Source organism: Podarcis gaigeae (genome assembly GCF_964106915.1).
Source record: "Podarcis gaigeae genome assembly, chromosome: 9".
Taxonomy (NCBI): domain Eukaryota; kingdom Metazoa; phylum Chordata; class Lepidosauria; order Squamata; family Lacertidae; genus Podarcis; species Podarcis gaigeae.
Window position 1 is genome coordinate 80,348,421 of NC_139685.1, and position 19,979 is coordinate 80,368,399.

At 59.9% G+C, this 19,979-nt stretch overlaps 2 protein-coding genes across 3 annotated transcripts; one reads left to right on the top strand and one right to left on the bottom strand.

The window, feature by feature from the left end:
- The first annotated feature begins 627 nt into the window (after positions 1-627).
- Positions 628-11,890, top strand: LOC310853009 (uncharacterized protein). 2 transcript variants are annotated; one of them, XM_083757150.1, is made up of 4 exons: positions 628-723; positions 6,090-7,699; positions 8,878-8,952; positions 11,411-11,890. In XM_083757150.1, exons 2-4 carry the CDS (start codon positions 6,513-6,515, stop codon positions 11,607-11,609), a joined length of 1,461 nt encoding a protein of 486 aa, XP_083613276.1. In that variant the 5' UTR covers positions 628-723; positions 6,090-6,512; the 3' UTR covers positions 11,610-11,890. The 2 variants fall into 2 exon arrangements, with proteins under 2 accessions (XP_083613276.1, XP_083613275.1); XM_083757149.1 differs by lacking the exon at positions 628-723 and adding an exon at positions 1,656-1,745.
- Positions 11,891-14,184: 2,294 nt separating this feature from the next.
- LOC310852046 (BCL2/adenovirus E1B 19 kDa protein-interacting protein 3-like) lies at positions 14,185-17,840 on the bottom strand. Its single transcript, XM_083754755.1, has 6 exons — positions 17,546-17,840; positions 17,244-17,370; positions 15,845-15,896; positions 15,503-15,576; positions 15,242-15,382; positions 14,185-14,756 (listed from the first exon to the last, which is right to left on the bottom strand). Exons 1-6 carry the CDS (start codon positions 17,574-17,576, stop codon positions 14,708-14,710), a joined length of 474 nt encoding a protein of 157 aa, XP_083610881.1. The 5' UTR covers positions 17,577-17,840; the 3' UTR covers positions 14,185-14,707.
- Positions 17,841-19,979: the final 2,139 nt, after the last annotated feature.

Below are 19,979 nucleotides of genomic sequence, written 5' to 3' on the forward strand. Positions count from 1 at the left end.
GAACTCCAAGGGTCATCTAGTCCAACCCCCTGCAATGCAGGGATCACAGCTAAGGAATCCCTGACAAGTGGCCACCCATGTCTTGGCTGGGGGGGGGGCTTCCCCCCGGAGACATTTCTACTTCTGGCTCACAAAGGAGTCTGATTTATTTCATTCGTTTAATCAGATTTCAATGCCCCTGAATCATCTTAGAGATTGCCCCAGGCCACACACTGGCCCGGCCCTTGTTGGGACCTCGGCTGGAAAGGGGCCTTCCAAAATAGCCCCCGACCTTCGGAACGAGGCAGACCGGGGTCCAAATCCGGCAGGGGTGGGGGAACAGAAACAGCAGCAAACCCCAGCCCCCCCAAGAGGGCCAGTCCTGCCAGGAAGCGCCCGGGAGCACATGCTCGGAGGCGTCTTCTCCCGCGCCAGGGCCAACCCGGGAGGCAGAGGAGCATCCCCGCGACGTGCAGCTGCTGCCGGGGCTCCGCTCGGGGTCGCGCACGTGGCCGCGGGGCCGGGCCGCCCGCCCAGGCGAAGCCCCGCCCAGGGAGGAGGCAGCGGCGGCGCCGGCGGCGGCGGAGCGCCGGTCGCTCTCCCGGGAAGGCGCGACGCCCCCCGCCCGCCCGCCCGCTCGCTCCGGCTCCGCCTCTCTCGGCCGAGCGCTTCGGCGGCGGAGGCGGCGGCTCGTCCTCCTGGCGGCCGGAGGACCCTCTCGCCGGAGAGCGAGCAGGCAGGCAGGCAAGGAGCGCGCAGCGGGGACGGAGGGGATCCGGAGCAGCCGCCAGGGATGGCAGGGGTCTTTTTTGTGGCTGCCATGGGGGGGGCAGCCCCTCTTCCGCGCCCGGGCAGCTGCTTGGCATGCAGAAGGCTCACCCGCGTATGGCTTCGCCGGCCTGGCTTCCCCGGAAGACAGCCGCTGCTGCCAGCCCGTGTCGCGAAGGCTGAGCTAGGTGGACCAAGCCTCGGCTTGGCTACTCCACACACTCACACGCACACCCTGCTACGGAGCCGTGGCTGCTGCGAACGAGCGCCTTTCTGGGTCGCGGCGCGGCGACTGGGCGCGCAAGCGAAATGGGGGGGGGGCGGTGGAAGCCTTTGGGGAGCCCTTGGAAGCGGGTGGGGGGCTAGTCTGTGGCGCCTGTGGGGGGGGGTTAGATTGCCTCCACCCCCAAAAAACCCTTTGAAAGAGACAGTAAGGCGCCAAGGGTGATCTGTCCTGGGGGTGGAAAGTTTGCTCCGCAGCGCCTGCGGTGCTTAGGGGAACTTCGGAGAGTCGCCGCTTCACGTCCGCAGCTCCCTTGGCGGGGGGGGGGGGGCTGGTGGTGACGATTGTTTTATCCGGTGCCTTAAAGTTTAGGCTGGGGCCAAAAGTCTGAGGTCCGGGGGCTCCTCCTGGGTTTTAAGGAGGGTTCTGGGGATTATTGGAGGGGGACCCCAAGACATGTCTGACCCCCGTCTCCTCTCCCCCCCCCGCCCCTTGCCAGCAGGGAGCAGGGACCAAGGCAGAGGCTTAAAGACCTACCCCTTCATTGTGGGATGTGCTTTTGGGGAGCAGGCTCCAGCCCGCCAGGCTTCATGCTGCCCCAAGAAATGCGTCTGCCATAAAAAACCCCGCTGCCCTTCAGGGGATCTTGGGAGGGGGCGGCAGCCAGGGACCACCTTTTTCTGGGCTTGGCCCTGGATCTCTGCCCCGCCCTCTGGACTCTGGCTGGGAGCTCCTGAGCCGCTTCTCTGCTTGTGTGTGTGACCCTGAGGGCCAGGTGAGAGCCTGAGGCGGGGCTAGGCTGGGCTGGTGCTCCCTCCTGGCGCCAGCTTGACTTGGAATCTTAGAATCGTGGAGTTGGAAGGGCCCCCAAGGGTCATCTAGTCCAACCCCCTTGCAATGCAGGAATCGCAGCAGAAGAATCCCTGACCTGACCACCAAACGGCTGCCTAGAAGCCTCCCCACCTTCTGAGAGTCTGTTCCCGTCAAGCGGTTTGTACTGGCAGAAAGTTCTTCCCAATGTTGAGCTGGAATCTCTTTTCCTGCAGGAAGGGCTTCTTTCTCCCGGGGGGGGGGGCACCCTCACATTGGAGCAAGGCCCCCAGTCCATCTGGCTGGCCACTGCTTGGTCTCCCCCTTCCAAGGCAGCCCCCCAGAGGTTCAGTTTTATGTGGGGCAAGGCCGACCAGCCTTGAGGCGTGGGCAATGGAAGCTCTCCTTGGATAGTGCCCCACAGCTCCAAGCTGCCCCTCTCCTGTTCTTCTGGCCTCCAGGGTCCCCTGGAGTCTCCTCTTGTGGCCCCTGACTCACTTTCCCAGAGTGCCTTTGCTCCCTGTGGGGGAGTGGGGGAGCCCCCCTGCCCCCTGGGCACCTATTATTTCTGGGGTCTCCGTTTCCAGGCTTGTGGGCTGGGGAGAAGGGGGGGTGCTTTTTGCCTCTTGCCCTTCAGAGGGGTGACCAAGATGGCGAAGCCTCTGGAAACCAAGCCTGATGAGGAAGGGTTGAAGCCTGGAAAAGAGGAGACTGAGAGGAGATGAAGCAGCCACCTTCCAATACCTGAAAGGCTGTTACCTGGAAGAGGCACCTCTCCTGGATCCTTGAGCTGAGATTCCTGCATTGCAGGGGGTTGCCTAGATGACCCTTGGGATCCCTTCCAGCTCTGCAGTTCTACTATTCTGAGAGCTCTTGAGCTGGATCAGGCAAGAGGTGGCCCCTTCCGGCCAGCGTCCTGCTCCCACCTTGGCCAGCCAGATGCTCCCAGGCAGGATCTGAGTGCAGCAGCCACACTTGGGATGATCTCCTGCGTCTTTGCAGTGGTGGGAGAGCCTGGCCACTGGGTCTCTTAGCTCTCTGCCCTTCTGCTCATTGCCTCTGTGGGCCCCCAGCCCCCAGCCGCCTGCTCCAGGCTGGTTTTCTCGTTCTGCAGAACACTCAGAGAATCACAGCATGCTAGTGTGGGAAGGGACCCTGAGGGTCATCCAGCCCAACCCCCTGCAATGCGGGAATCTTCACGAAGGCATCCATGGCAGATGCTCATCCCACCTCCGCTTGAAAGCCCCAAGTTCTCTTCCCCCACTTGCCCTCAGGGAGGGGTCCTGCTTGTGATCATGGGCAGCCGGCTGGGCATTGGGTGTGCTGTAAGCCACGCACAGGCACATGCCCCCCCCTCCTCGCCCGGTGTTGCCAATACTAATGAGAGGCCCTTCCAGGCAGGTCTGGGTCTGGGCACAGCTCCAGGAACAGGAAGGAAATTGCCCAGGTGTCTGCCTGGGTGGCAGGTGGTCCAGAATCCTCAATTCTGCTGCAGCAAAATGGGTGGGGGGAGCAGGCAGGCAGGCTCCCTCCTCCTCCTCCTCCTCCTGGGGTGCTCTGAGGAAGGCCAGTGATTCGCTCGCTCAGCAGTTGGAAACTTTGCTTGTTAGCAGTGCGGGAGAAAGTCTGGGCGGCTGTGCTGAGCCGGCAACTCCCTTGCTGCTGGGGAGAAGCGATGGCACAGTGGGGGGGGGGAGAGGCACTGCAGCTGGGCAGAAGGGGGCTCTCCTGGCCTGGCCCTCTTGCCAGGAGGCGTTGGCCTGCCTGGGACGCCCCCCTGCGCAACCCGGAGGCCTCTGCCCTTCATTCTCCCTCCTTTCTGCCAAGTCAGCTGCAGAAGGGGCGAGTCTTGTGCACAGGGCACGGCTTTGGGGGCTCCCAGCCGGCTAAAGGGCTCTTCTTGGGCTCTCTGGGAATTCCCACCTTACAGAGGGGGCTCCTGGCACCTTCCTTAGGCCTTCTTAGAGCTCTGCTGGATCCGGCCAGCCATCCTGTTCTCATGGCACCTGACAGTCCTGTGGGACAGGTTCAATTGCATGCTGAAGACCCACCATTTACTCTGCCCTCGATGACACCTGGGGTTTTATTTCTTTATTGAATTTCCATCCCACCTTTTTCTACAAGGAGCTCAGGAGGGCAGGTGCATGGTTCTCCCTCCTCATTTAAGCCCCACAACAACCCTGTGAGGTAGGTCAGGCTGAGAGGAGCATTGACACACCCCTAAGATCCCCCAAGGAGTTTTCTGGCTGAGGAGGGATTCGAACCCTAGTTTCTCCCACTGGCTCTCTATTGAAGATACTGGTAGATAGATCCCACAGTAATTCATCTTAAACTGTTTTTAATACTGCATTTTTAAATGGCTGTAACCTTCCTTTCCTTTCCTGTCAGTTTAAGCAGAGGTCAGATGGACATTTGTCAGAATCATGGAATCAGTTGTGATTCCTGCAAGGGGGGGCCTGGTCTGGATGACCTTTCTGTCATTCTGCATCCTGGGACCTTACGGTGGTGGGCAGGTAAGAAAACCAAGAGCCATTGATAATAGTGGCAACCATGTAAAATGTTCACAGGCTTGCTACCTTTTGCTTTCTCCCCCCAATTCCCAAAGGTGCCCCCCCCCGGCACAGCCACTTGGAGGTGAGCTGGGAAACTGAGTCGCAGGGGGAAAGGGACGCCAGCCGGGGAATGCTCTGTGTGGCCTCCTCCTGCCTCTGGGCTGGGAGATGGACCCCCTGGTCGGTATGAGGGGGCACAGCAAAGGCTCTTTGGGGGTGTCCCCTCCCTGATGCTCCTCTTGGAGGCCGACAGAGGCGGTGGGACTGCTGGAAGGGAAGGAGGGTCCGCCTAACAGGATGGTGAGGGCTCCTCGTCCTCCTCGTCCTCCTTCTCTTCCTGCTCCCCATGAAGGCCAGGCTGCTATTCTTAGCTGTGGCTTCTGCCTGGCTGGCGTTCCTGGCCTGTTTACGCTGAAGGGCCCCTTCTCCCTCCCTCCCCCCCTCCCTCTCTCTCTCTTCAAACAGAGGCAGCAGCAGCAGCAGCACCAAAGACCAGAGCTTGTCGCTTTGTGTTTTGTGATCCTGCCTGAGACTGGAGGTGGCAGAGGGACGGGAGAGGGGTGTTTTTAGGGGGTGGCCACGTGGCAGAGGGGGTTGTGGGAGCCTCCGAAAGGAAACTGGGCAGGTTTGGGAGGGGCTTTCAGAACACCGGAAGAGTCTGCCGGGCCAGGCCAGGGGCCCATCGAGTCCAGCATCCTGTCCTCACAGGGGCCGACCTGTGGGAGCCCCCCAAGCAGGAGCGGAGCACATGGCAGCGCTCCCCTCCTGCCCCTGGGATTCAGAGGCATTGCAGATTCCGACTGTGGGGGCAGAGCAGGGCATCCTGGCTAGTGGCCCTCGACCGATCGCCCTCTCGTCCTCCACGAATGTCTGTTTCACCAGACCTTGGGTGGGATTGGTGGGCGACAGACTTGGGGAGTTATTTCAGAAGAAAAGTGAATGGAAATGAAAGGGTTAAGCCCCCCCTCAGCCCTACTTTGATGCAACCCCCCCCCACAGCCACTCCTAAATGGTCAGCCCCTTTAGTGGCCTGATCCAGCTGCTACAGAGCTCCCTTTAGGTTCTTGTGATTCCTATGTGGAGCCTCCATGGACAGCATCAGTCTACCTTAGAAAGGTGGAGAACAAGAGGGGGAAAGGGCTGCTGCTCTCAGGTCCCTTTGAGAGCATCTGGTTGGCCAGGGGGGGAACAGGGGGCTGGACTAGGAGGCTCCACTTTGGTGGCCTCATCCAGCGGCAGGCTCTCCTCTCCTTGGCTCCTGGGCCCTTGATCTGAGCCTCCCCAGCTGCTCTGCATAGCATTAAGGCCGGTTCATAGGCCAAATCAGGGATTCTTGTCAGTGTGGTGTAGTGGTTAAGAGCGGTAGTCTCGTAATCTGGGGAACCGGGTTTGCGTCTCCGCTCCTCCCCATGCAGCTGCTGGGTGACCTTGGGCCAGTCCCACTTCTTTGAAGTCTCTCAGCCCCACTCACCTCACAGAGGGTTTGTTGTGGGGGAGGAGGGGAAAGGAGAATGTGAGCCGCTTTGAGACTCCTTAAAGGGAGTGAAAGGCGGGATATCAAATCCAAACTCTTCTTCTTCTTCTTGCATTGCAGGGGGTTGGACTGGATGTCCTTTGAGGGTCCCTTGCAGCTCTACACTTCTCTTATTTTCATTATTCCTGTCTTACTTTTGCACTGTTTTTCTTCACCCTGGTTGTAGTGTGGACTCTAACTGGAACGGGTTTCCACCCATTCATCTCCTCTCTTCTCTCTGCAGGTCCGTTGCCCAGGGAGGCTATGGGCTGGCACTGTGCCTGCTGGCCCCACAAGTGACCGACCCTCGGGAAGCGGAAGCAGCCGCTGTGAGCAGGATGGGCTCCCTTCTCCCCTCTCCCTTCTCCCGGCCCAGAGAGAGGCCCTCGGTGGCCAGGGACGGACCCTAGAGAGGGGGGAGGGGGGAGGAGAGCAGGCCATGGGGTTCCTGCCAGCTGGGGGGCAAAGGCCAGGCCTCCTCCAGCCATGAGGCACCGGCTGCCCCCTTGGGAGTCGCTGAGGCTGAGCCCCAGGCAGCAACACCCACGGGAGAGATGCTTTGCGCCCTGGCGGAGGGGGCAGCTGAATCGATGCTTTCTGGGGAACGGCTTGCGGTCATGCGGGGCAGGAGGCTGTGACGCCCCCCTGGCGGGGCAAAGGGGCTGCCATGGCCAGCCAGGAGGCAGCCCCGGAGGCCGGCCAAGAGAAGGCTGCCGCCGGGGTCCGCTCCGTGCTGCTCAAGCGCGACTCGCCGGGTGCTGAGGACCGCCTGCAGCGCCGCCACCGCGCCCAGCAAGTGCGCTTCAAGGACCTGGAGGAGGGCGGAGAGGAGCCCCCAGGCAGCCACCCCCCACGTGCCTCTGCCGCAAACTGCGCCAGGCGGAGCTGGCCCCAATCCGGGCCCCGCCTGCTGCTCGCCCTGCCGGATCCCCACGGGGCGACTGGCATTAGCACCGCCAGCCAGACGTCACCCAGCCTGCAGCGGGCCCCCCGCAGCAAGAGCTCCTGCGACCTCGCCCAGGAGGGGGCGCCCTGTGCAGTGGGCCGCAGCCAGGATCCGCCCCTGGGGGGCACCGCCAGCCTTCCTGCCCTTGGTTGCTCCCTCGCCTCACCCCATGCCCAGCAGTGCCCCAGACTTCCTGCCACCCTGTGCCCCGGGCTGCCACCTCCCCGGGAGTCATGCCCCCCATACCCAGGGCGGGGGGCCCCGTGCCTCTCGGCCAGCTGGTCTTCCCAGCGCAAGCACTGTGCCCCCTCCTCCACGCAGCCCCATGGCAGCCCTAGCAGCTGTGGCAGCTCTGGCGCCCCCTGGCTGTGCCCACCACCTCTCTGTCAGACTCCCTCTGAGCAGGCCTCGAGAGCCCCTCCCTGTGCCCCCCAGAGGGGCATCCCTGCCCCCTGCCCCCTTGCTCAGGGCCCCCCCACCGAAGACCCCACCTCTGCCTTCCTGCTTCCCACAGCAGGGCCCCCTAAGTCAGGAAAACCACCAGCGCCTGTGGCTTCCCCAGGGAGCCTCAGCACCACTCAGGCCCACCCCCCAGCCCCCACGCCTTCCCAGAAGCCTCCGGACCCCCTTCTGCCCGCCTCCGGTCGCAGCTGCCCCCCTGAGACCTGCCTCTCCGCCAGACCCGGGGAGGCATTTTCCCGCGGCCAGGACCACCTTCTGCAGCTGGTGTCTGTGGCTTCCGCGCAGAGGGAGCCCCCGCCAGCATCTCAGGACCTCCCCGGGCGAGTGGGTGACATCCACTCCCAGCTGCAGTCCCTCGAGGGGGTGCTGGAGACCAGCCAACGAACCATCAAGGTGCTACTCGATGTCATTCAGGATCTGGAGAAGAAGGAGGCGCAGCGAGATGGGTGAGGCGGGTCTGGCGGGGGGGGGGTCTGGGTTGCCCAAGGAGCCCCCACTGGCCAGGCTAGAGCTTTTGGAGCCAGGAGAGGCTGTATTTATTAGATATTCTCCTTCCTCACATCTGTGAGTTCTGCAGAGTGATATCCCTGTTGCGGCTTAAAAAGAAGCTTAGATGGGCTAGTTTTAGCCTTTCCGTTTAAGTAATCTAGGATGTTTTAAGGCAGATTGGATTCTCTGATATTTTCCCCTTTTCTCCCCCTTTTAAAACAATAATCACACAAACAGTTTTGTAAGAGAAAAAAATAACATCTACTCAGATTTTCTGCAGCAGAATAACAGCAGCTTTATTCAGGCAGGCTTAAAATGGTAATTCAGTTACAGAGACAAAATTTGTAGAGCCTCTAGGGACCCTGAGGGTCATCTAGTCCAACCCCCTGCAATGGAGGAATACGCAGCTATCCCATACGGGGAACGAGGCTCCAGCCAAATGAGCCAATTTGAGAGGCAGACTTAAGTTTAGCTTAAAATGGGGCCTGAGCATTGGAGCTCAGGCTTTGCAGGTGTTCTCCCATTTCTGGCTTGGGGATGAAGAGACAAAAACGAGAGCATGTGCCCAGGCAGGCAAGGAGAAGAGATCTGTGGCCGTGCCCTCTGCCCGTCTGGGCACCGTGGGACTGTCTCTCACAGAGTTCTCTCCAGCAAACGCACAGGGAAATGCTGTCAGCTTCAGCTGCTCTCGGCTGCCTGTCCAGCAAAACACGACTTTTTGGTTAGACTGCGCTTTAAATGATGGAGCGTTTTTATGGTGGCAGCAGCGGGTTCTGAGGGCCACAAGCCAGCCTTGGCATCACCTGCCACTGTGCCTGCTCGCTTTGGAAGCCGAAGCAGTGCCACTGTGGGGCCAGCCCCCTTGCCTTGGGGCGGCCTGTGTGCTGTGAGGCCTGAGGGAGTCCTTGCCTGCCTGCCTGCCTGCCTTGCGCTTCCCTCCCTAAGACCTCCCGGGGGTCTCCTGGCCCCCCAAGCCAGCCCTGATGCTTCCCCTCCCCCTGGTCCCTGCTGCTTGACCAGATGCCCTTTGGGCATTGCTGCTTGTGCCCCCCTGGTGCCAAAGGGGGCCCCTGCGACCTGGCAGGGAGGCGGCTTCTGGGCCTTCTGCTCATGGGCTCCTTCTGCTCCGTTTCAGGCGGCAGTCCTACCGGACAGGGCAGGACACCACCAACTGCGGGACGTGCCGGGACTGCGCCTGCATCATCTACAGGTAGGAGGGGCCTCGCAGCAGGGGTGGGGTGGGGGTTGGGGGTGCCCTCCTCTGCTCTCGGCTGCCGGCCACAGCATCCACCGGCAGCCCAGACATCGGCTGCTGACCTTCACATTTCACATCAACATAAAATATATGCCTGTTTAGTATTATTGATGTGATGACCCTGAATTTTCTGCTGAGGAGGGCAAAGGGGGCTCTGGAGAGAGAGGAAGGCTGTATCGTTGGCCTGGGGTAAAGAGGACCCCCTCCCTAAAGGGCCAGCATCTCCCCACCCCTTCAGCCCACTTTCAGGCTAAGCCCACCCAGCTCCTTTGTCTTTTGGCTGCTTTCCAGTCTGGGGGTCCTGCGGGGTCTCAGGCAGGCCACTCTTCTCTCTGCCCAGCAGATTTTCCTCTCGCCTTCTCCCCCCCCCCGACAACCCCCTTCTCCAGCAGAAGAAGAAGAAGAAGAAGAAGAGTTTGGATTTGATATCCCGCCTTTCACTCCCTTTAAGGAGTCTCAAAGCGGCTCACATTCTCCTTTCCCTTCCTCCCCCACAACAAACACTCTGTGAGGTGAGTGGGGCTGAGAGACTTCAGAGAAGTGTGACTGGCCCAAGGTCACCCAGCAGCTGCAGGTGGAGGAGCGGAGACTCGAACCCGGTTCACCAGGATTACGAGACTACCGCTCTTAACCACTACACCACACTGGCTCTCAGCAGAGCCCCTTCCCTGCCTTGGCCTCTGCTTTGGCCTATGGCTGAAGAGCTGGAGGTGGCCAGGCTTCAGACGGCGAGGCTGCCCCCCAGTCCTGCTTAGAGACACCTGGGCCCTTGCTTGGATGGCCACCTGTCTTGCATGCTTTATCTGAGATTCCTGCATTGCAGGGGGTTGGACTAGATGACCCCTGAGTGCCCCTCCAACTCTCCAATTCTATGATTCTGTGTTCTTGACATTTCATACATTCATAGAGTTGGGTGGCACAAGAAGAGTCTGGCTGCTGGATCAGGCCAGTGGACCTCCTAGTCCATCATCATGCTCTCGCAGTGGCCAGCTGGATGCTGGTGGGCTGGGTTCAGGGTGCCCTGGGGGCTGCCAGAGGAAGTCCCAAGGGGGCTGGCAAGGGCTCCCATGCCTGCCCACCCGCCCGCCTGCCCCAATCACGTTCTTGAGGGAAGCAGAGGCAAGCGTTTCTGGCAGATGTGATATGAAGGGTGCCTGCGAAGAATGACAGGCCGCCACAGCCTGCCTCCTCCTGCCGGAGATTCTCAGGAGGACAGAGTCCCTGCAGTGGCATCCCGCCCCCCCCCCCGCCCCCAGCATGGCACGAGAACGGAGGCTGCGTCTCTGGCCCTGCCCCTCCCTCGCTTTAGTCCTGGGACGCTGAGTCAGCCAATGACTCCCACTGCCTTGAGGCTGGGGAGGGATGCCAGTATGCCCCCCAGCCCTGGGCACCAATCTATCTATGGTGTCCCCTGCTTCAGTGGGTGTTAAGGAGGGTAGGGAGCCGCGTTGGTCTGACGCAGTCAAAATAAATTAAAATATTAAAAAATTGTCCAGTAGCACCTTAGAGACCAACTCAGTTTGTTCTGGGTCTAAGCTTTCTACTACCTGAAGAAGTGTGCATGCACACAAAAGCTTCTATCCAGAACAAACTGAGTTGGTCTCTAAGGTGCTATTGGACAATTTGTTAAGGAGGGGTTAGAGGAGGGCTGTGAGCCAGGATGGTGAAAGGGCCTCCATGCCCAGGGAGAGGCGGGTGTCTCTGCCACTTCCTTGCCGGGGGCAGAACTGAGCTGAGCTCTGGGTTCCATAGAATCAGAGTCCTAGAGGGCTCTTGCTCCCAGCCCTGGTGTTGGCACAAGGAAGACATCTTCCGCAGACCATAGACTCCTAGACTTGTAGAGTTGGAAGGGACCCCTGAGGGTCCTCTAGACCAGCCACCCGCAAGCATCCCTGGCAGACAGGCTCCCAAACTCTGCTTAAGAACCTTCAAGGAAGGAGAGACCGGCAGCCTCTGCTCCTTGGAGCCTTTTCTCTGTGTTCCTCCCCTACGTTTCCATTGACCTTCAGAGGCTGTTTCGGGGGTGGGGGTGCTGGCTGGCTGGCCTCCCTGGCAGGACTGGGCCCTCTTCCTCTCCCCGCCACCCTGCCTGCCTGCCCGCCCCCCGGCTCCCTCTGGCCTCCTGCCTCTGTGGCTCACACAAGGCCTCAGCGCTAATTGGGATTGACGGGTCTGTCTCTGCCGCTGCGGCGACGGGTGAGACATGCCAGGGTCGGAGGAGGCAGGCGGGCTCCCATTGGCGGCCCCCCCCCCCAGGCTCCTGCTGGCTGAGCTGCCTCCTCTGCACCAGCTCCCACGGCCCCCAGGGGGATGGGGCAGCCCAGCCCAGCCAGACCCCCATCTCTGCCCCCAATCACTAGCATTGGTTCCTTGGGAGACGCCACCCTCTGACTTGCTCCCCCCCTCCCCACAGCGTGGAACATGATTTCCGGAAGCAGGAGGGGCGTTTGCAGCAGGTGCTGAGCACCATTGAGCCTGAGCTGAGCCACAGCCCCCCGGGGGCCACGCGAGCTGCCACGCCGAGCCACCAGGAGCCGTCGCCAATGCTGAATCTGCCCGTGGTGAAAGCGGAGCCCAAGAAGTCCCGGCGGAAGTGTTTCTGGTTTCTGTGATGGTGCTGTGCCCAGAAGGGTCCGGGGGTCTCCCTCCCCAAGGAGAGGAAAAGGAGCCATGGGGTGAGGGGGCTGCCTCCCCCCCATCAGTCAACACCAGTCAACCTGCCACAGAGCCGCAGTGTGGAGGGATTGCACCAGCCTTTTTATTGTTCAAATCTGTCCAGTTTAACTTGCAGAGCCCCCCACCCTCTAGGAAAGGATGGGAGGAGAGAAGGGAAGACACACACACTGTATCCGAGGAGGTCTCAATAAACTCCTGTGAGGCGCCTGTTTTCAAACTGCTTCTCCTTCAGAGTCTTTCTTCAGGGAAGCGGGGGGGGGGGGCTGCTTTATCCCAGAATCAGGACAAGCCCCTCCCCACCCCTGGCAGCAATGTAACTTCCTAGTCTGTGGCTTAGGAAGGGGGGTGCAGGGGGTGCAGTCCACCCCAGGTGTCATCACTGAGGGGGGTGACAAAAAATAACTCCCGCACCCACCGCACGCCCCTTCCTACGCTACTGCAGATGCCCAGATAGCTGGGTGAGGCGGGGGGCACTAGGCACCACACCGGGGGGGCCTGCAGCCTGCCTGAGCCACGCATCTCTCCTGAGGGGGAGGCAGCGGGCAGACTGCCTGCAAGCTCCACGCTGCTTTTTCGAGGGCTTGCGTCTGCCCACCGCCCCAGTCGCCCTACAGCTGAGGGGGAAGCTGCGGAGAGGCTCCACGAAGCACACCCTGCCTTGGCTCACCCCGTCCCCATGGGCAGCTCGCTCTGCCCCCGGCTGCAAGGTGTGCGCACCGCCCCAGGCACCCGAGGGGCTAGCTATGCTGCTGTTCCTAGTCACCTGGCGGCGGCGGGGGGGGGGCACTGCAGGACCCGACTGTTGGGGAAGTGACCCCCACATTTGGGTTTATTGTTTCAAGCACTGAAATATTTGGGCCACAACTGATGCAAAGGGTGTAAAATCAAAGACCCACATCACATGGGAATCTAACCAGCAGTTTTTAAAATTGTAGCTGGAGTGGGGAGATTCCTCCCCTTCTGTCTCATCTGCTAGAAAAAATGGGGGTGTCGTCACCCAGTGACGTTGATTGGCCAGAGGATCAAGTCCTTCTGTGGGCCAGAGGCAAGTGCCTGGGTGAGGAGACACTTTCTGGTGGCCCCGAGGACCTAAAGGGGAGGGGGCAACCCCCTTTCCTCATCTGCCATGGCCAGTCTTGATCGGGGAGGGTCCCTTTCTGCACCCGCAAGGCCCTCAGGGTGACCACAAACCTTCAACTTCTTCCTTGCACAACAGAGTGAGGCTGCTGGAGCTCTCAGCTTGGCCTGGACTTGGCAGGGAACCAGGCCCACGTGGGCTCCTGACCTCTGGCTTGGCATCCCCGATGGAGGAAGCTTGTGTCCTGCCTGCCCCTTTGCCCCCCATGGAGGGATCCAGTGAGGAAGAGACTGAGCTGCTTGGCAGGGAGGCTGCCAGCCCCTGCGGTCCCAGAGGTGGGGCTATGGAAGGTGCTGGGGGGTGCCCAGTAATCAGAGCACAGGAAGAGCCTGCTGGATGAGGCCAGTGGCCAGCCAATGGGAAGAAGTCCACAAGCAGGACCAAAGCTCAAGAGCCAAACTCTGATTCCTTGTGATTCCCAGCAACTGGTATTGAGAGACCTCTGCCTCTGATTCTGGAAGCAGGATACGGCCATTGTAGCTAGGGACTATTACTAGCCTTCTTTTCCACAACCTCGTTTAAAGTTATCCAAATGGGCTTTTCCCTCTTGTGGCAGTGAGTTCCACAAGTCTATCGAGGGGGTGTGAAGTCCGTTCTCCTGCCTGCTCCAAATCTCTGGCTATGTTTTCAGCTTCCAAGATGCATGTCCAGATAAGCAGCTCTATTAGCAAGGCCAGGGAAGGGAGGAGCTGCCAGTCAGAGTGGGCCATGCTGGGCTCACTGAGGCAAGTGGAACCTTCCCTTGGTTTTGCCTTGTGCAACAAGGTCAGGCCTAGGAAACCTTGGCCTGTAGACCAGCATGGAGGCGCCAGGAGAAGGCCAAATGCTGATCTGCAGCACCCTCTGCTGGTGGCAAGGAGAAGTGTGGGCTCCATATGGAGTGTTAAAAGTTAAAGGATAAATGTAGAACATCAGGGAAGGGGAAGTCAGTGAATAAATTCAGTGCTTTTTTTCTATAAAAAAAATGTTGAGGGGTACTCTCATTTTGACTCAAGAAAATCACAATTTTATAGTTCAAATCGTACCCCTGCGTCCCCCCAGAAAACAAACACTGGATAAATTAGATGTTAAAGTATGTAAACTTTTGAATAGACAAAAATAAGAGCAGTGTGGGGTCCAGCCAGGGACGGGAGAAAAGAGAGGTGCCCCCAGCCAGGCTGAGAGCAGCAGCTCCCCCCAGTAACTGAGGAGGCCTCAATCCAAGGCAGCCCACACTTCTACGGGTACACAGGAGCCAACCCCTAGGGTCTGAGGTTCCTTTGGCTCCCCCAATAACATATCTGAGGCGGCATTGCGAGGACATGGTGCCCCTCACTCCACACCCAAAGCACAACTACTCTCCTCCGTACATTAAAAATAAATGCCTGGTAGACTTTTATAGGATTTTGAAAAACAGGATTTATTTCGACTGAAGCAACAGCGTGTTCCAGTAGATCAGCTGCCATGCTTTGCTGCAGATTGTCTTTCCGAAGCTCCTTGGATTGGCATGGGGGGGGGGTAGAGCAACCTCCAGGTGTGGCCTTCCAGATGTGTCCAGGCTCTAACTCCCAGCTGCTAGCAGGACCCACAGGAGAGGAGGGGGAGGAAGGTAGCTGCCGCTGCTGCCGTTCGAGTCCAGCAACCCCCTCCCCTCTGCCCCACTGCAGCAGGGAAAGTGGAGAGGGGGCTTTGGGGCTAAGTCCATGACACTCTTTATGAAGGCTGGGCCCCACAGCGGAGGCAAGGAAGGTTGTGTACACGGAAGTGGGTGGGTGGGGGTATCAGGTTTGATGCTGGGCTCTGCACCACTTCTCAGGTGGTCTTGGGCAAGACAGGGCCGTGCAACAGTTTGGTGGGGAGCATGGAGAAAGGGGAGCTGGGGTGGGGTGGGTGTCCCAGGAGGCCCCTCTTGGCTTCTCACAGGCTGCTTGCTGGGGAGGCAGCCAGACGCTTCCCGATACAAATGCTGGAGAGAGGAGAGGAAAAGGGCAGTGAGTGAGGGGCTTGGTCAGGAGAGGCCAGGCCAGCAGCCCCCTCTCTTGCTACGCTCCTCCAGGCAAGTGGGAGAGGCAAGGGAAGGCTCTGAGCAGCAGAAGAACATGAGAAGAGGCTGCTGGATCAGGCCAGAAGAGACCCACCTAATCCAGCATCCGCTTCTGCAGCAGCCAGCCAGGTCCCTGTGGGGAACCAGAGCTCAGAGACTTCACCCCAGGTCTCAAGAAGTTTTGGAGGGGAGGGGTAGGAGACAGACACTATAGGGGGCTGGCTGCACTGGGCAGAATTAAGGGTGTTTCCGGAAAGGGAGAAAAATCAACCACCGTCCCCATGTTTTGCCACGATCCCATTTATCCTCAGCTGATGGGCCACTGCTGTGTGTGAGAGAGGGGTCCTGGCAAGAGGTTTGGAGGCGCTAACTGTGCCTGGTTTGTTGCCTCCCCCCCCCCAACTCACCCAAGGCCGAAGGCCAAGACGTGGCTGAGCAGCAGAGAGGGGATGACCAGAAGCAGCAGCTGGGGGTCCCGCAACCCCCTCCTCCTGTGTAGAACTGGGCTGAGCAGGGGGGCACACGCAGAGGGCAGGCAAGCCAGCTCTCTGCAGAGAGACAGACAGACAGAGTCCAAAGTGGAGCAGGCAGTGGGGTGAGAGTCTTGGGGTGGGGGGCTTGCCTGAAGTCAGGACCCCCGGGGAAAGGCAGTGAAGAGCCATCCTTACTTTTGGTGCTCAGGGGGGCTGGGCCACGACCAGGGCAGGGTCCCCAGCTGGACAGACCCTTCAGCGTCTTCCCTCTGCAAAGAGAAAGTGCAGCATCCCATAATTTTTTTTAAGGGTGGAGGGGCATATCACCTGGGCAACCATCTGGGCATGTCTTGTGGGTGGGTGTGAACACACCTGTCTACGGAACTCAAGGTGCTTCGTGGATCGGTCACCACAATGACCCCTGAGATTAAACCTTTCACGACCCCAGTTTGGTTGGCGCCTTCTCAATCTGAGGCTACAAGACCACAAGCCCATGGCCCAGGTGGGTCCTTTGCACACCTCAGCGTTGACACTCACCTGCCCTGGGCTCAGGTCCTCCACACCAGGCGCCTTCAGTGCAAGGAAGGAGCTGGAAACACAAGAAATGGAATCTGCTGGTGAGACATTGCTCTCGCTGTCTGTGTGTTCATGCACAAGAGAGATTTTGCTGCCATGCTGTTTGTGAGCATGCTCAGAAGCTGCTGTGAAGCCCTTTAGAGACTGATGCCCACACTGGACCTAAATCTCTACCAGGCAAGACCTGTCCACAGCCCGTGAGGATGCTCAGGTGAGCCCTTCAGAAGGCAGGAGCCTCCTGTCCTCCTGGGCAGGTGAAGAGGCTGGCCAATGGAGCCCTGCCTCAGACAGGAGAAGGGAGCTGAGTTGTCACCCACAGAAGCAGCCCAGGTCATCCTTGCAGGGGCTTTTGTGTGTCCTGACTGTGGCAGTCCCTGGAAGACGTCTGGTGGCCACTGCCAGGCTGGTCTTTCTGGGGGAGCAGCTGTAGAAACCAAAGGCTCCTTGTGACTAAACCCCAGGAAGAACTTTCTGAGCTGGCTGACAGGGGAACAGACTCTCTAGGGAGGCGGTGGAGTCTCCTTCCTTGGAGATTTTAAAGCAGAGGTTGGATGGCATCTGTCATGTTGTTGAGATTCCTGCATTTCAGGGGGTTGGACTAGATGGGCCTTGGAGGTCCCTTCTAACTCTACAAATCTGTGATTCCATGATTTTTCCAGCTCTGGTACATTTATAATGGCAAGATGTGGGGTTCACATCCTCAGGTTCGTGTGGCAAGGTGGAGCCCAAAGAAAATCTGCCAGACTTTCCAATTTCGCTGTGAGAAGTTCAGAAATACAAATCTCAAGAGAGGCGATTTGGTTCAAACTTTGACGTTTCAGAGCATCCCAAAAGGGAAGGGAAGGGAACAGAATCGCAAGTACTGAGGGAACATCTGTGCAATAATTAGCATTAAAAGGAGCTGACCGGAATTTGCTTAGGAGCGCAGTTATGTCAACTCCAGTGAAAGCCTACGGAGCCCCACATGCGGGCCCCATAGCCTGGGGGGGGGGGAGTCGAGTCAGGCTCACGGGAGGGCTTGGAAGGAAGAGCTGGCCTCCCCCAGGCCAGGCAGTGGGCCGCCCCCTGGGTACGCAGCCCTGAGCGGGGGTTAAGGAAGGGGCGAAGAGCCAGGGATGCCCAGTAGCGCCTGTCTGGCTCCGAGGGGCTGATCTGCCGTCCCCTCACCCGAGACCCGGCAGTCCAAGCTTGGTCTCTCGCCGCCCCCCGGTGTCGTCGCTTCCCGGCCCTTCGGAGCTAGCAGCCGCCGCCCGCTCGTCCACCGCAGAGCCTCCTTTCGCCTGCTGCGCTCACAGCCAGTTGCAAGGAGTTCCGCCGACCCCGCTGCCCACGAAAGAGTCACCCGCCCACGGCCACCTACCCCTCGGCCCGCGGCGGCTCCACCTCCAGCTGCGCTTCCAGCAGGATCCGTTCCATGTCGCGGTGGGGCGCACAGGCCGGCGTGGGGGGCTCCTCCAGGCCAAGTGGGGGCACCTCCACCCAGGAGCCTAGGAAGCGAGCAGGCAGCAGGAAGGGGCAGTTAGAGGGACCGAACTGGATCCCCCCCCCGCCACCGCCTGCTGCAGCTGCTGGGGGGGGGGGGAGTCCCAGAGCCCCTACCCCAATCTGGCCCCGCAAGGGACTCGGCGCGGGAGCGCGCTTCTCCTCCCTAGAGCCACTCACTCTGCAGGGCGTCTTCCCGGGGCGCCTCCATCGCACCGCTGCCTGGGCTCCCTCCCGGTGCCAGGCAGGTGCCCGTCCCATTAGCCAGCCGGCCAGCTGGAGGCCACGTGACGCCCAGCCGGCTCCCTTCTGTAAACAGAAGCGCCGGGCACCCTCGCGCCTTAAAAGGGCGACGCCAGCCTGCTCCGGGGAGGGGTGGGGACCCCAACCGGCAAGGGACAGGGGAAGGGGCACGGCCCCATATGCCAATATCGGACGGGCTGCTGCCCCAGGAAGACGGAGCCCGCTCATTTCCAGCTGCACTGGATTCAAAGGATCAGGAAGGAAATTCTGTCTTTCGACAGGAAAAGCCGTTCTCCCTCGTAGGAGGGATGCTTTGGCAGGGAGTGGGATGCCTGCATTGCGGGGTTGGACTGGATGACCCTTGGGTGCTTCCATCTCTGCCATTCTAGGATCCTAAGGGGAAGGCTTTCTGAACATCACACCGTCGAGTCAGAAGCAGAACTCAAAATGACCAGAACAGATTGGAGAACTGGGCGCAAGCTAAGAGAATGAATTTCAATGGGGACAAATGCTGGGTTCTGCACTTAGGCCGGAAGAAGCAGATGCACAAATAGAGGACGGGCAGCGCCGGATTTACCTATAAGCTAAAGAAGCTCTAGCTTAGGGTCCCACTCTCTTGGGGCCCCCAAAGTGACCATATAGCATATACTGCATTCAACACAAAAAACAGCAATAATTTGTTGTTGACAACGGGCAGCAGGAGGCATAAAAGACCCCAGTATCTTCAGGAGCCGAGGGCCTCATCAAACCTCAATCCGGCCCTGAGGACGGGGGACACCTGGCTGACTAGCAGGCATGTGAAAAGGATCTGGGGTCTTGCTGGACCACAAGCTTCGCGCGAGTCCCCAGTGTGATGCTCCAGCAAAAAAAGGCCAGTGCTATTCCGGGCTGCATCGAGAGAGGTCCTGGTCTGTCCTGCTCTGTTTCTTTCGGCCTCGCGCTGCCCGCTGGTATTTCACCGAGCGGGGCGCCGCCGAAGCCACGGAAGGCGGCAGCCGAGGAAGGCAACTCCGGGCGCCTCCTGTCGCCCCTTTAAGAGTAGCCGGCTACGTGCTCCATGAATGAATGCGCGCCCGGGAGGGGCGCAGCCAGACATGCCGAGCTGCACGCATCTCCCGCCCGGGAGGAGGAGGCTGACCTGGGCCGACCCCGCGAGCCGAGCAGAAGGGAGCAGCTGCCCGCCCCCCGCCCAGCATCCTCCGGAGCGCGCCGCGCGCCCCCGTCTCCCAGACAGCCTTCCTCGCCCCTCTCCTCCTCGCAGCATCATCTGCCCACAACTGCGAGGCGGGGGAAACCTCAACAGTTTAGGCTGCCCCACTGATTCAGAGAACTGGAAGGAGACACCCCCCCCCCCCGCCAAAGGGACATCTAGTCTAGCGCCCCCCCCCCCAATGCAGGAAGCGCTCTCATCGAAAGGATGCCCAGAATAAAGGTAGCAAGGATACAGAGTTCCTCCTGCCACACTCGCAGCCACTGGATTCTGGTAGGTGTGGGGAGCACCCCCCTTGCCCCCTCAGGGTCGCCTAAGACCTCCCCCTGGAACCCGATTCCCTCCAGGAACTGCCACCCTCCCCAGGCGGTCAGGAAGGTTCCCTTTGTCTACAGCACAGGCAGCCAATTGGACAGAGTGACAACCACCCACTTTCAACTTCTATGCTATTTTCAAGGCTCAGGTTAATTCTAATGGATCCCCCTCTCAGGTAAAACAGCATGCAGGTGGCTGAGCTTTCTTTCCTTGGGAGAGCAGAAGGGCTGGCCCCACAGCCCTCCTGAAGGATCCAAAGGCATCCCCTTTGGGGCACCTGCTCTGCATTCTGGCTGTGCCTGGATTTTGCAGCAAGGCTGCCGCTCCAAGGAGACCAAAGGAAGGAAGCAGCCATCCTGCTAAGGGAAGAGCAGCTATAAAAGCCTGTCAGGCATTGGAAGGGAGCCCATGGGTCATCTACGCCACCCCTCACAATGCAAGAATCACCCCCAACCCCACTATCCAGCAGCCCCTCCACTGTAAAGTGCGCAAAGCTAAAGCAGACTCTCACCACACAGAAACAGAAACTAGAGAATCAAGACGGCGAGGACACAAAAAACAGCCACTCAAAAGCACTTGGGATAGAGCTTTGTGTGGCTCAGGCTGGGTCAGGACAGGAGGACCTGGCTGGAGGCAGGAGACAGCTCAGCCCGCCAGCTGAGTGACTCGGGGGCCCATCCCCTCCGGAGCCAGGGCACAGAGGGAAGGCAGCCTGCCCCCCCCCCCCGGCCTGGCCCAGCAGCAGCTGCGGTGGCGGAACAAGGACCCGTTGCATCTCCCTTGGCGGGGCTTCTGCTGCCTCTCAAGCAGAGTCAACAGCAGCGAAGGAAGGCGCGTCCAAGAGGA

Bases quoted from the DNA above. Each gene is read 5' to 3' on its own strand.
- LOC310853009 (XM_083757150.1), top strand. From the start codon at position 6,513: ATGGCCAGCCAGGAGGCAGCCCCGGAGGCCGGCCAAGAGAAGGCTGCC. The intron at 7,700-8,877 runs GTGAGGCGGGTC...GCTCCGTTTCAG, and splicing joins AAGGAGGCGCAGCGAGATGG to GCGGCAGTCCTACCGGACAG. The intron at 8,953-11,410 runs GTAGGAGGGGCC...CCCTCCCCACAG, and splicing joins TGCGCCTGCATCATCTACAG to CGTGGAACATGATTTCCGGA.
- LOC310852046 (XM_083754755.1), bottom strand. From the start codon at position 17,576: ATGGAGGCGCCCCGGGAAGACGCCCTGCAGA. The intron at 15,897-17,243 runs GTAGGTGGCCGT...TTGTGTTTCCAG, and splicing joins GAGCCGCCGCGGGCCGAGGG to CTCCTTCCTTGCACTGAAGG. The intron at 15,577-15,844 runs GTGAGTGTCAAC...TTCTCTTTGCAG, and splicing joins AGGACCTGAGCCCAGGGCAG to AGGGAAGACGCTGAAGGGTC.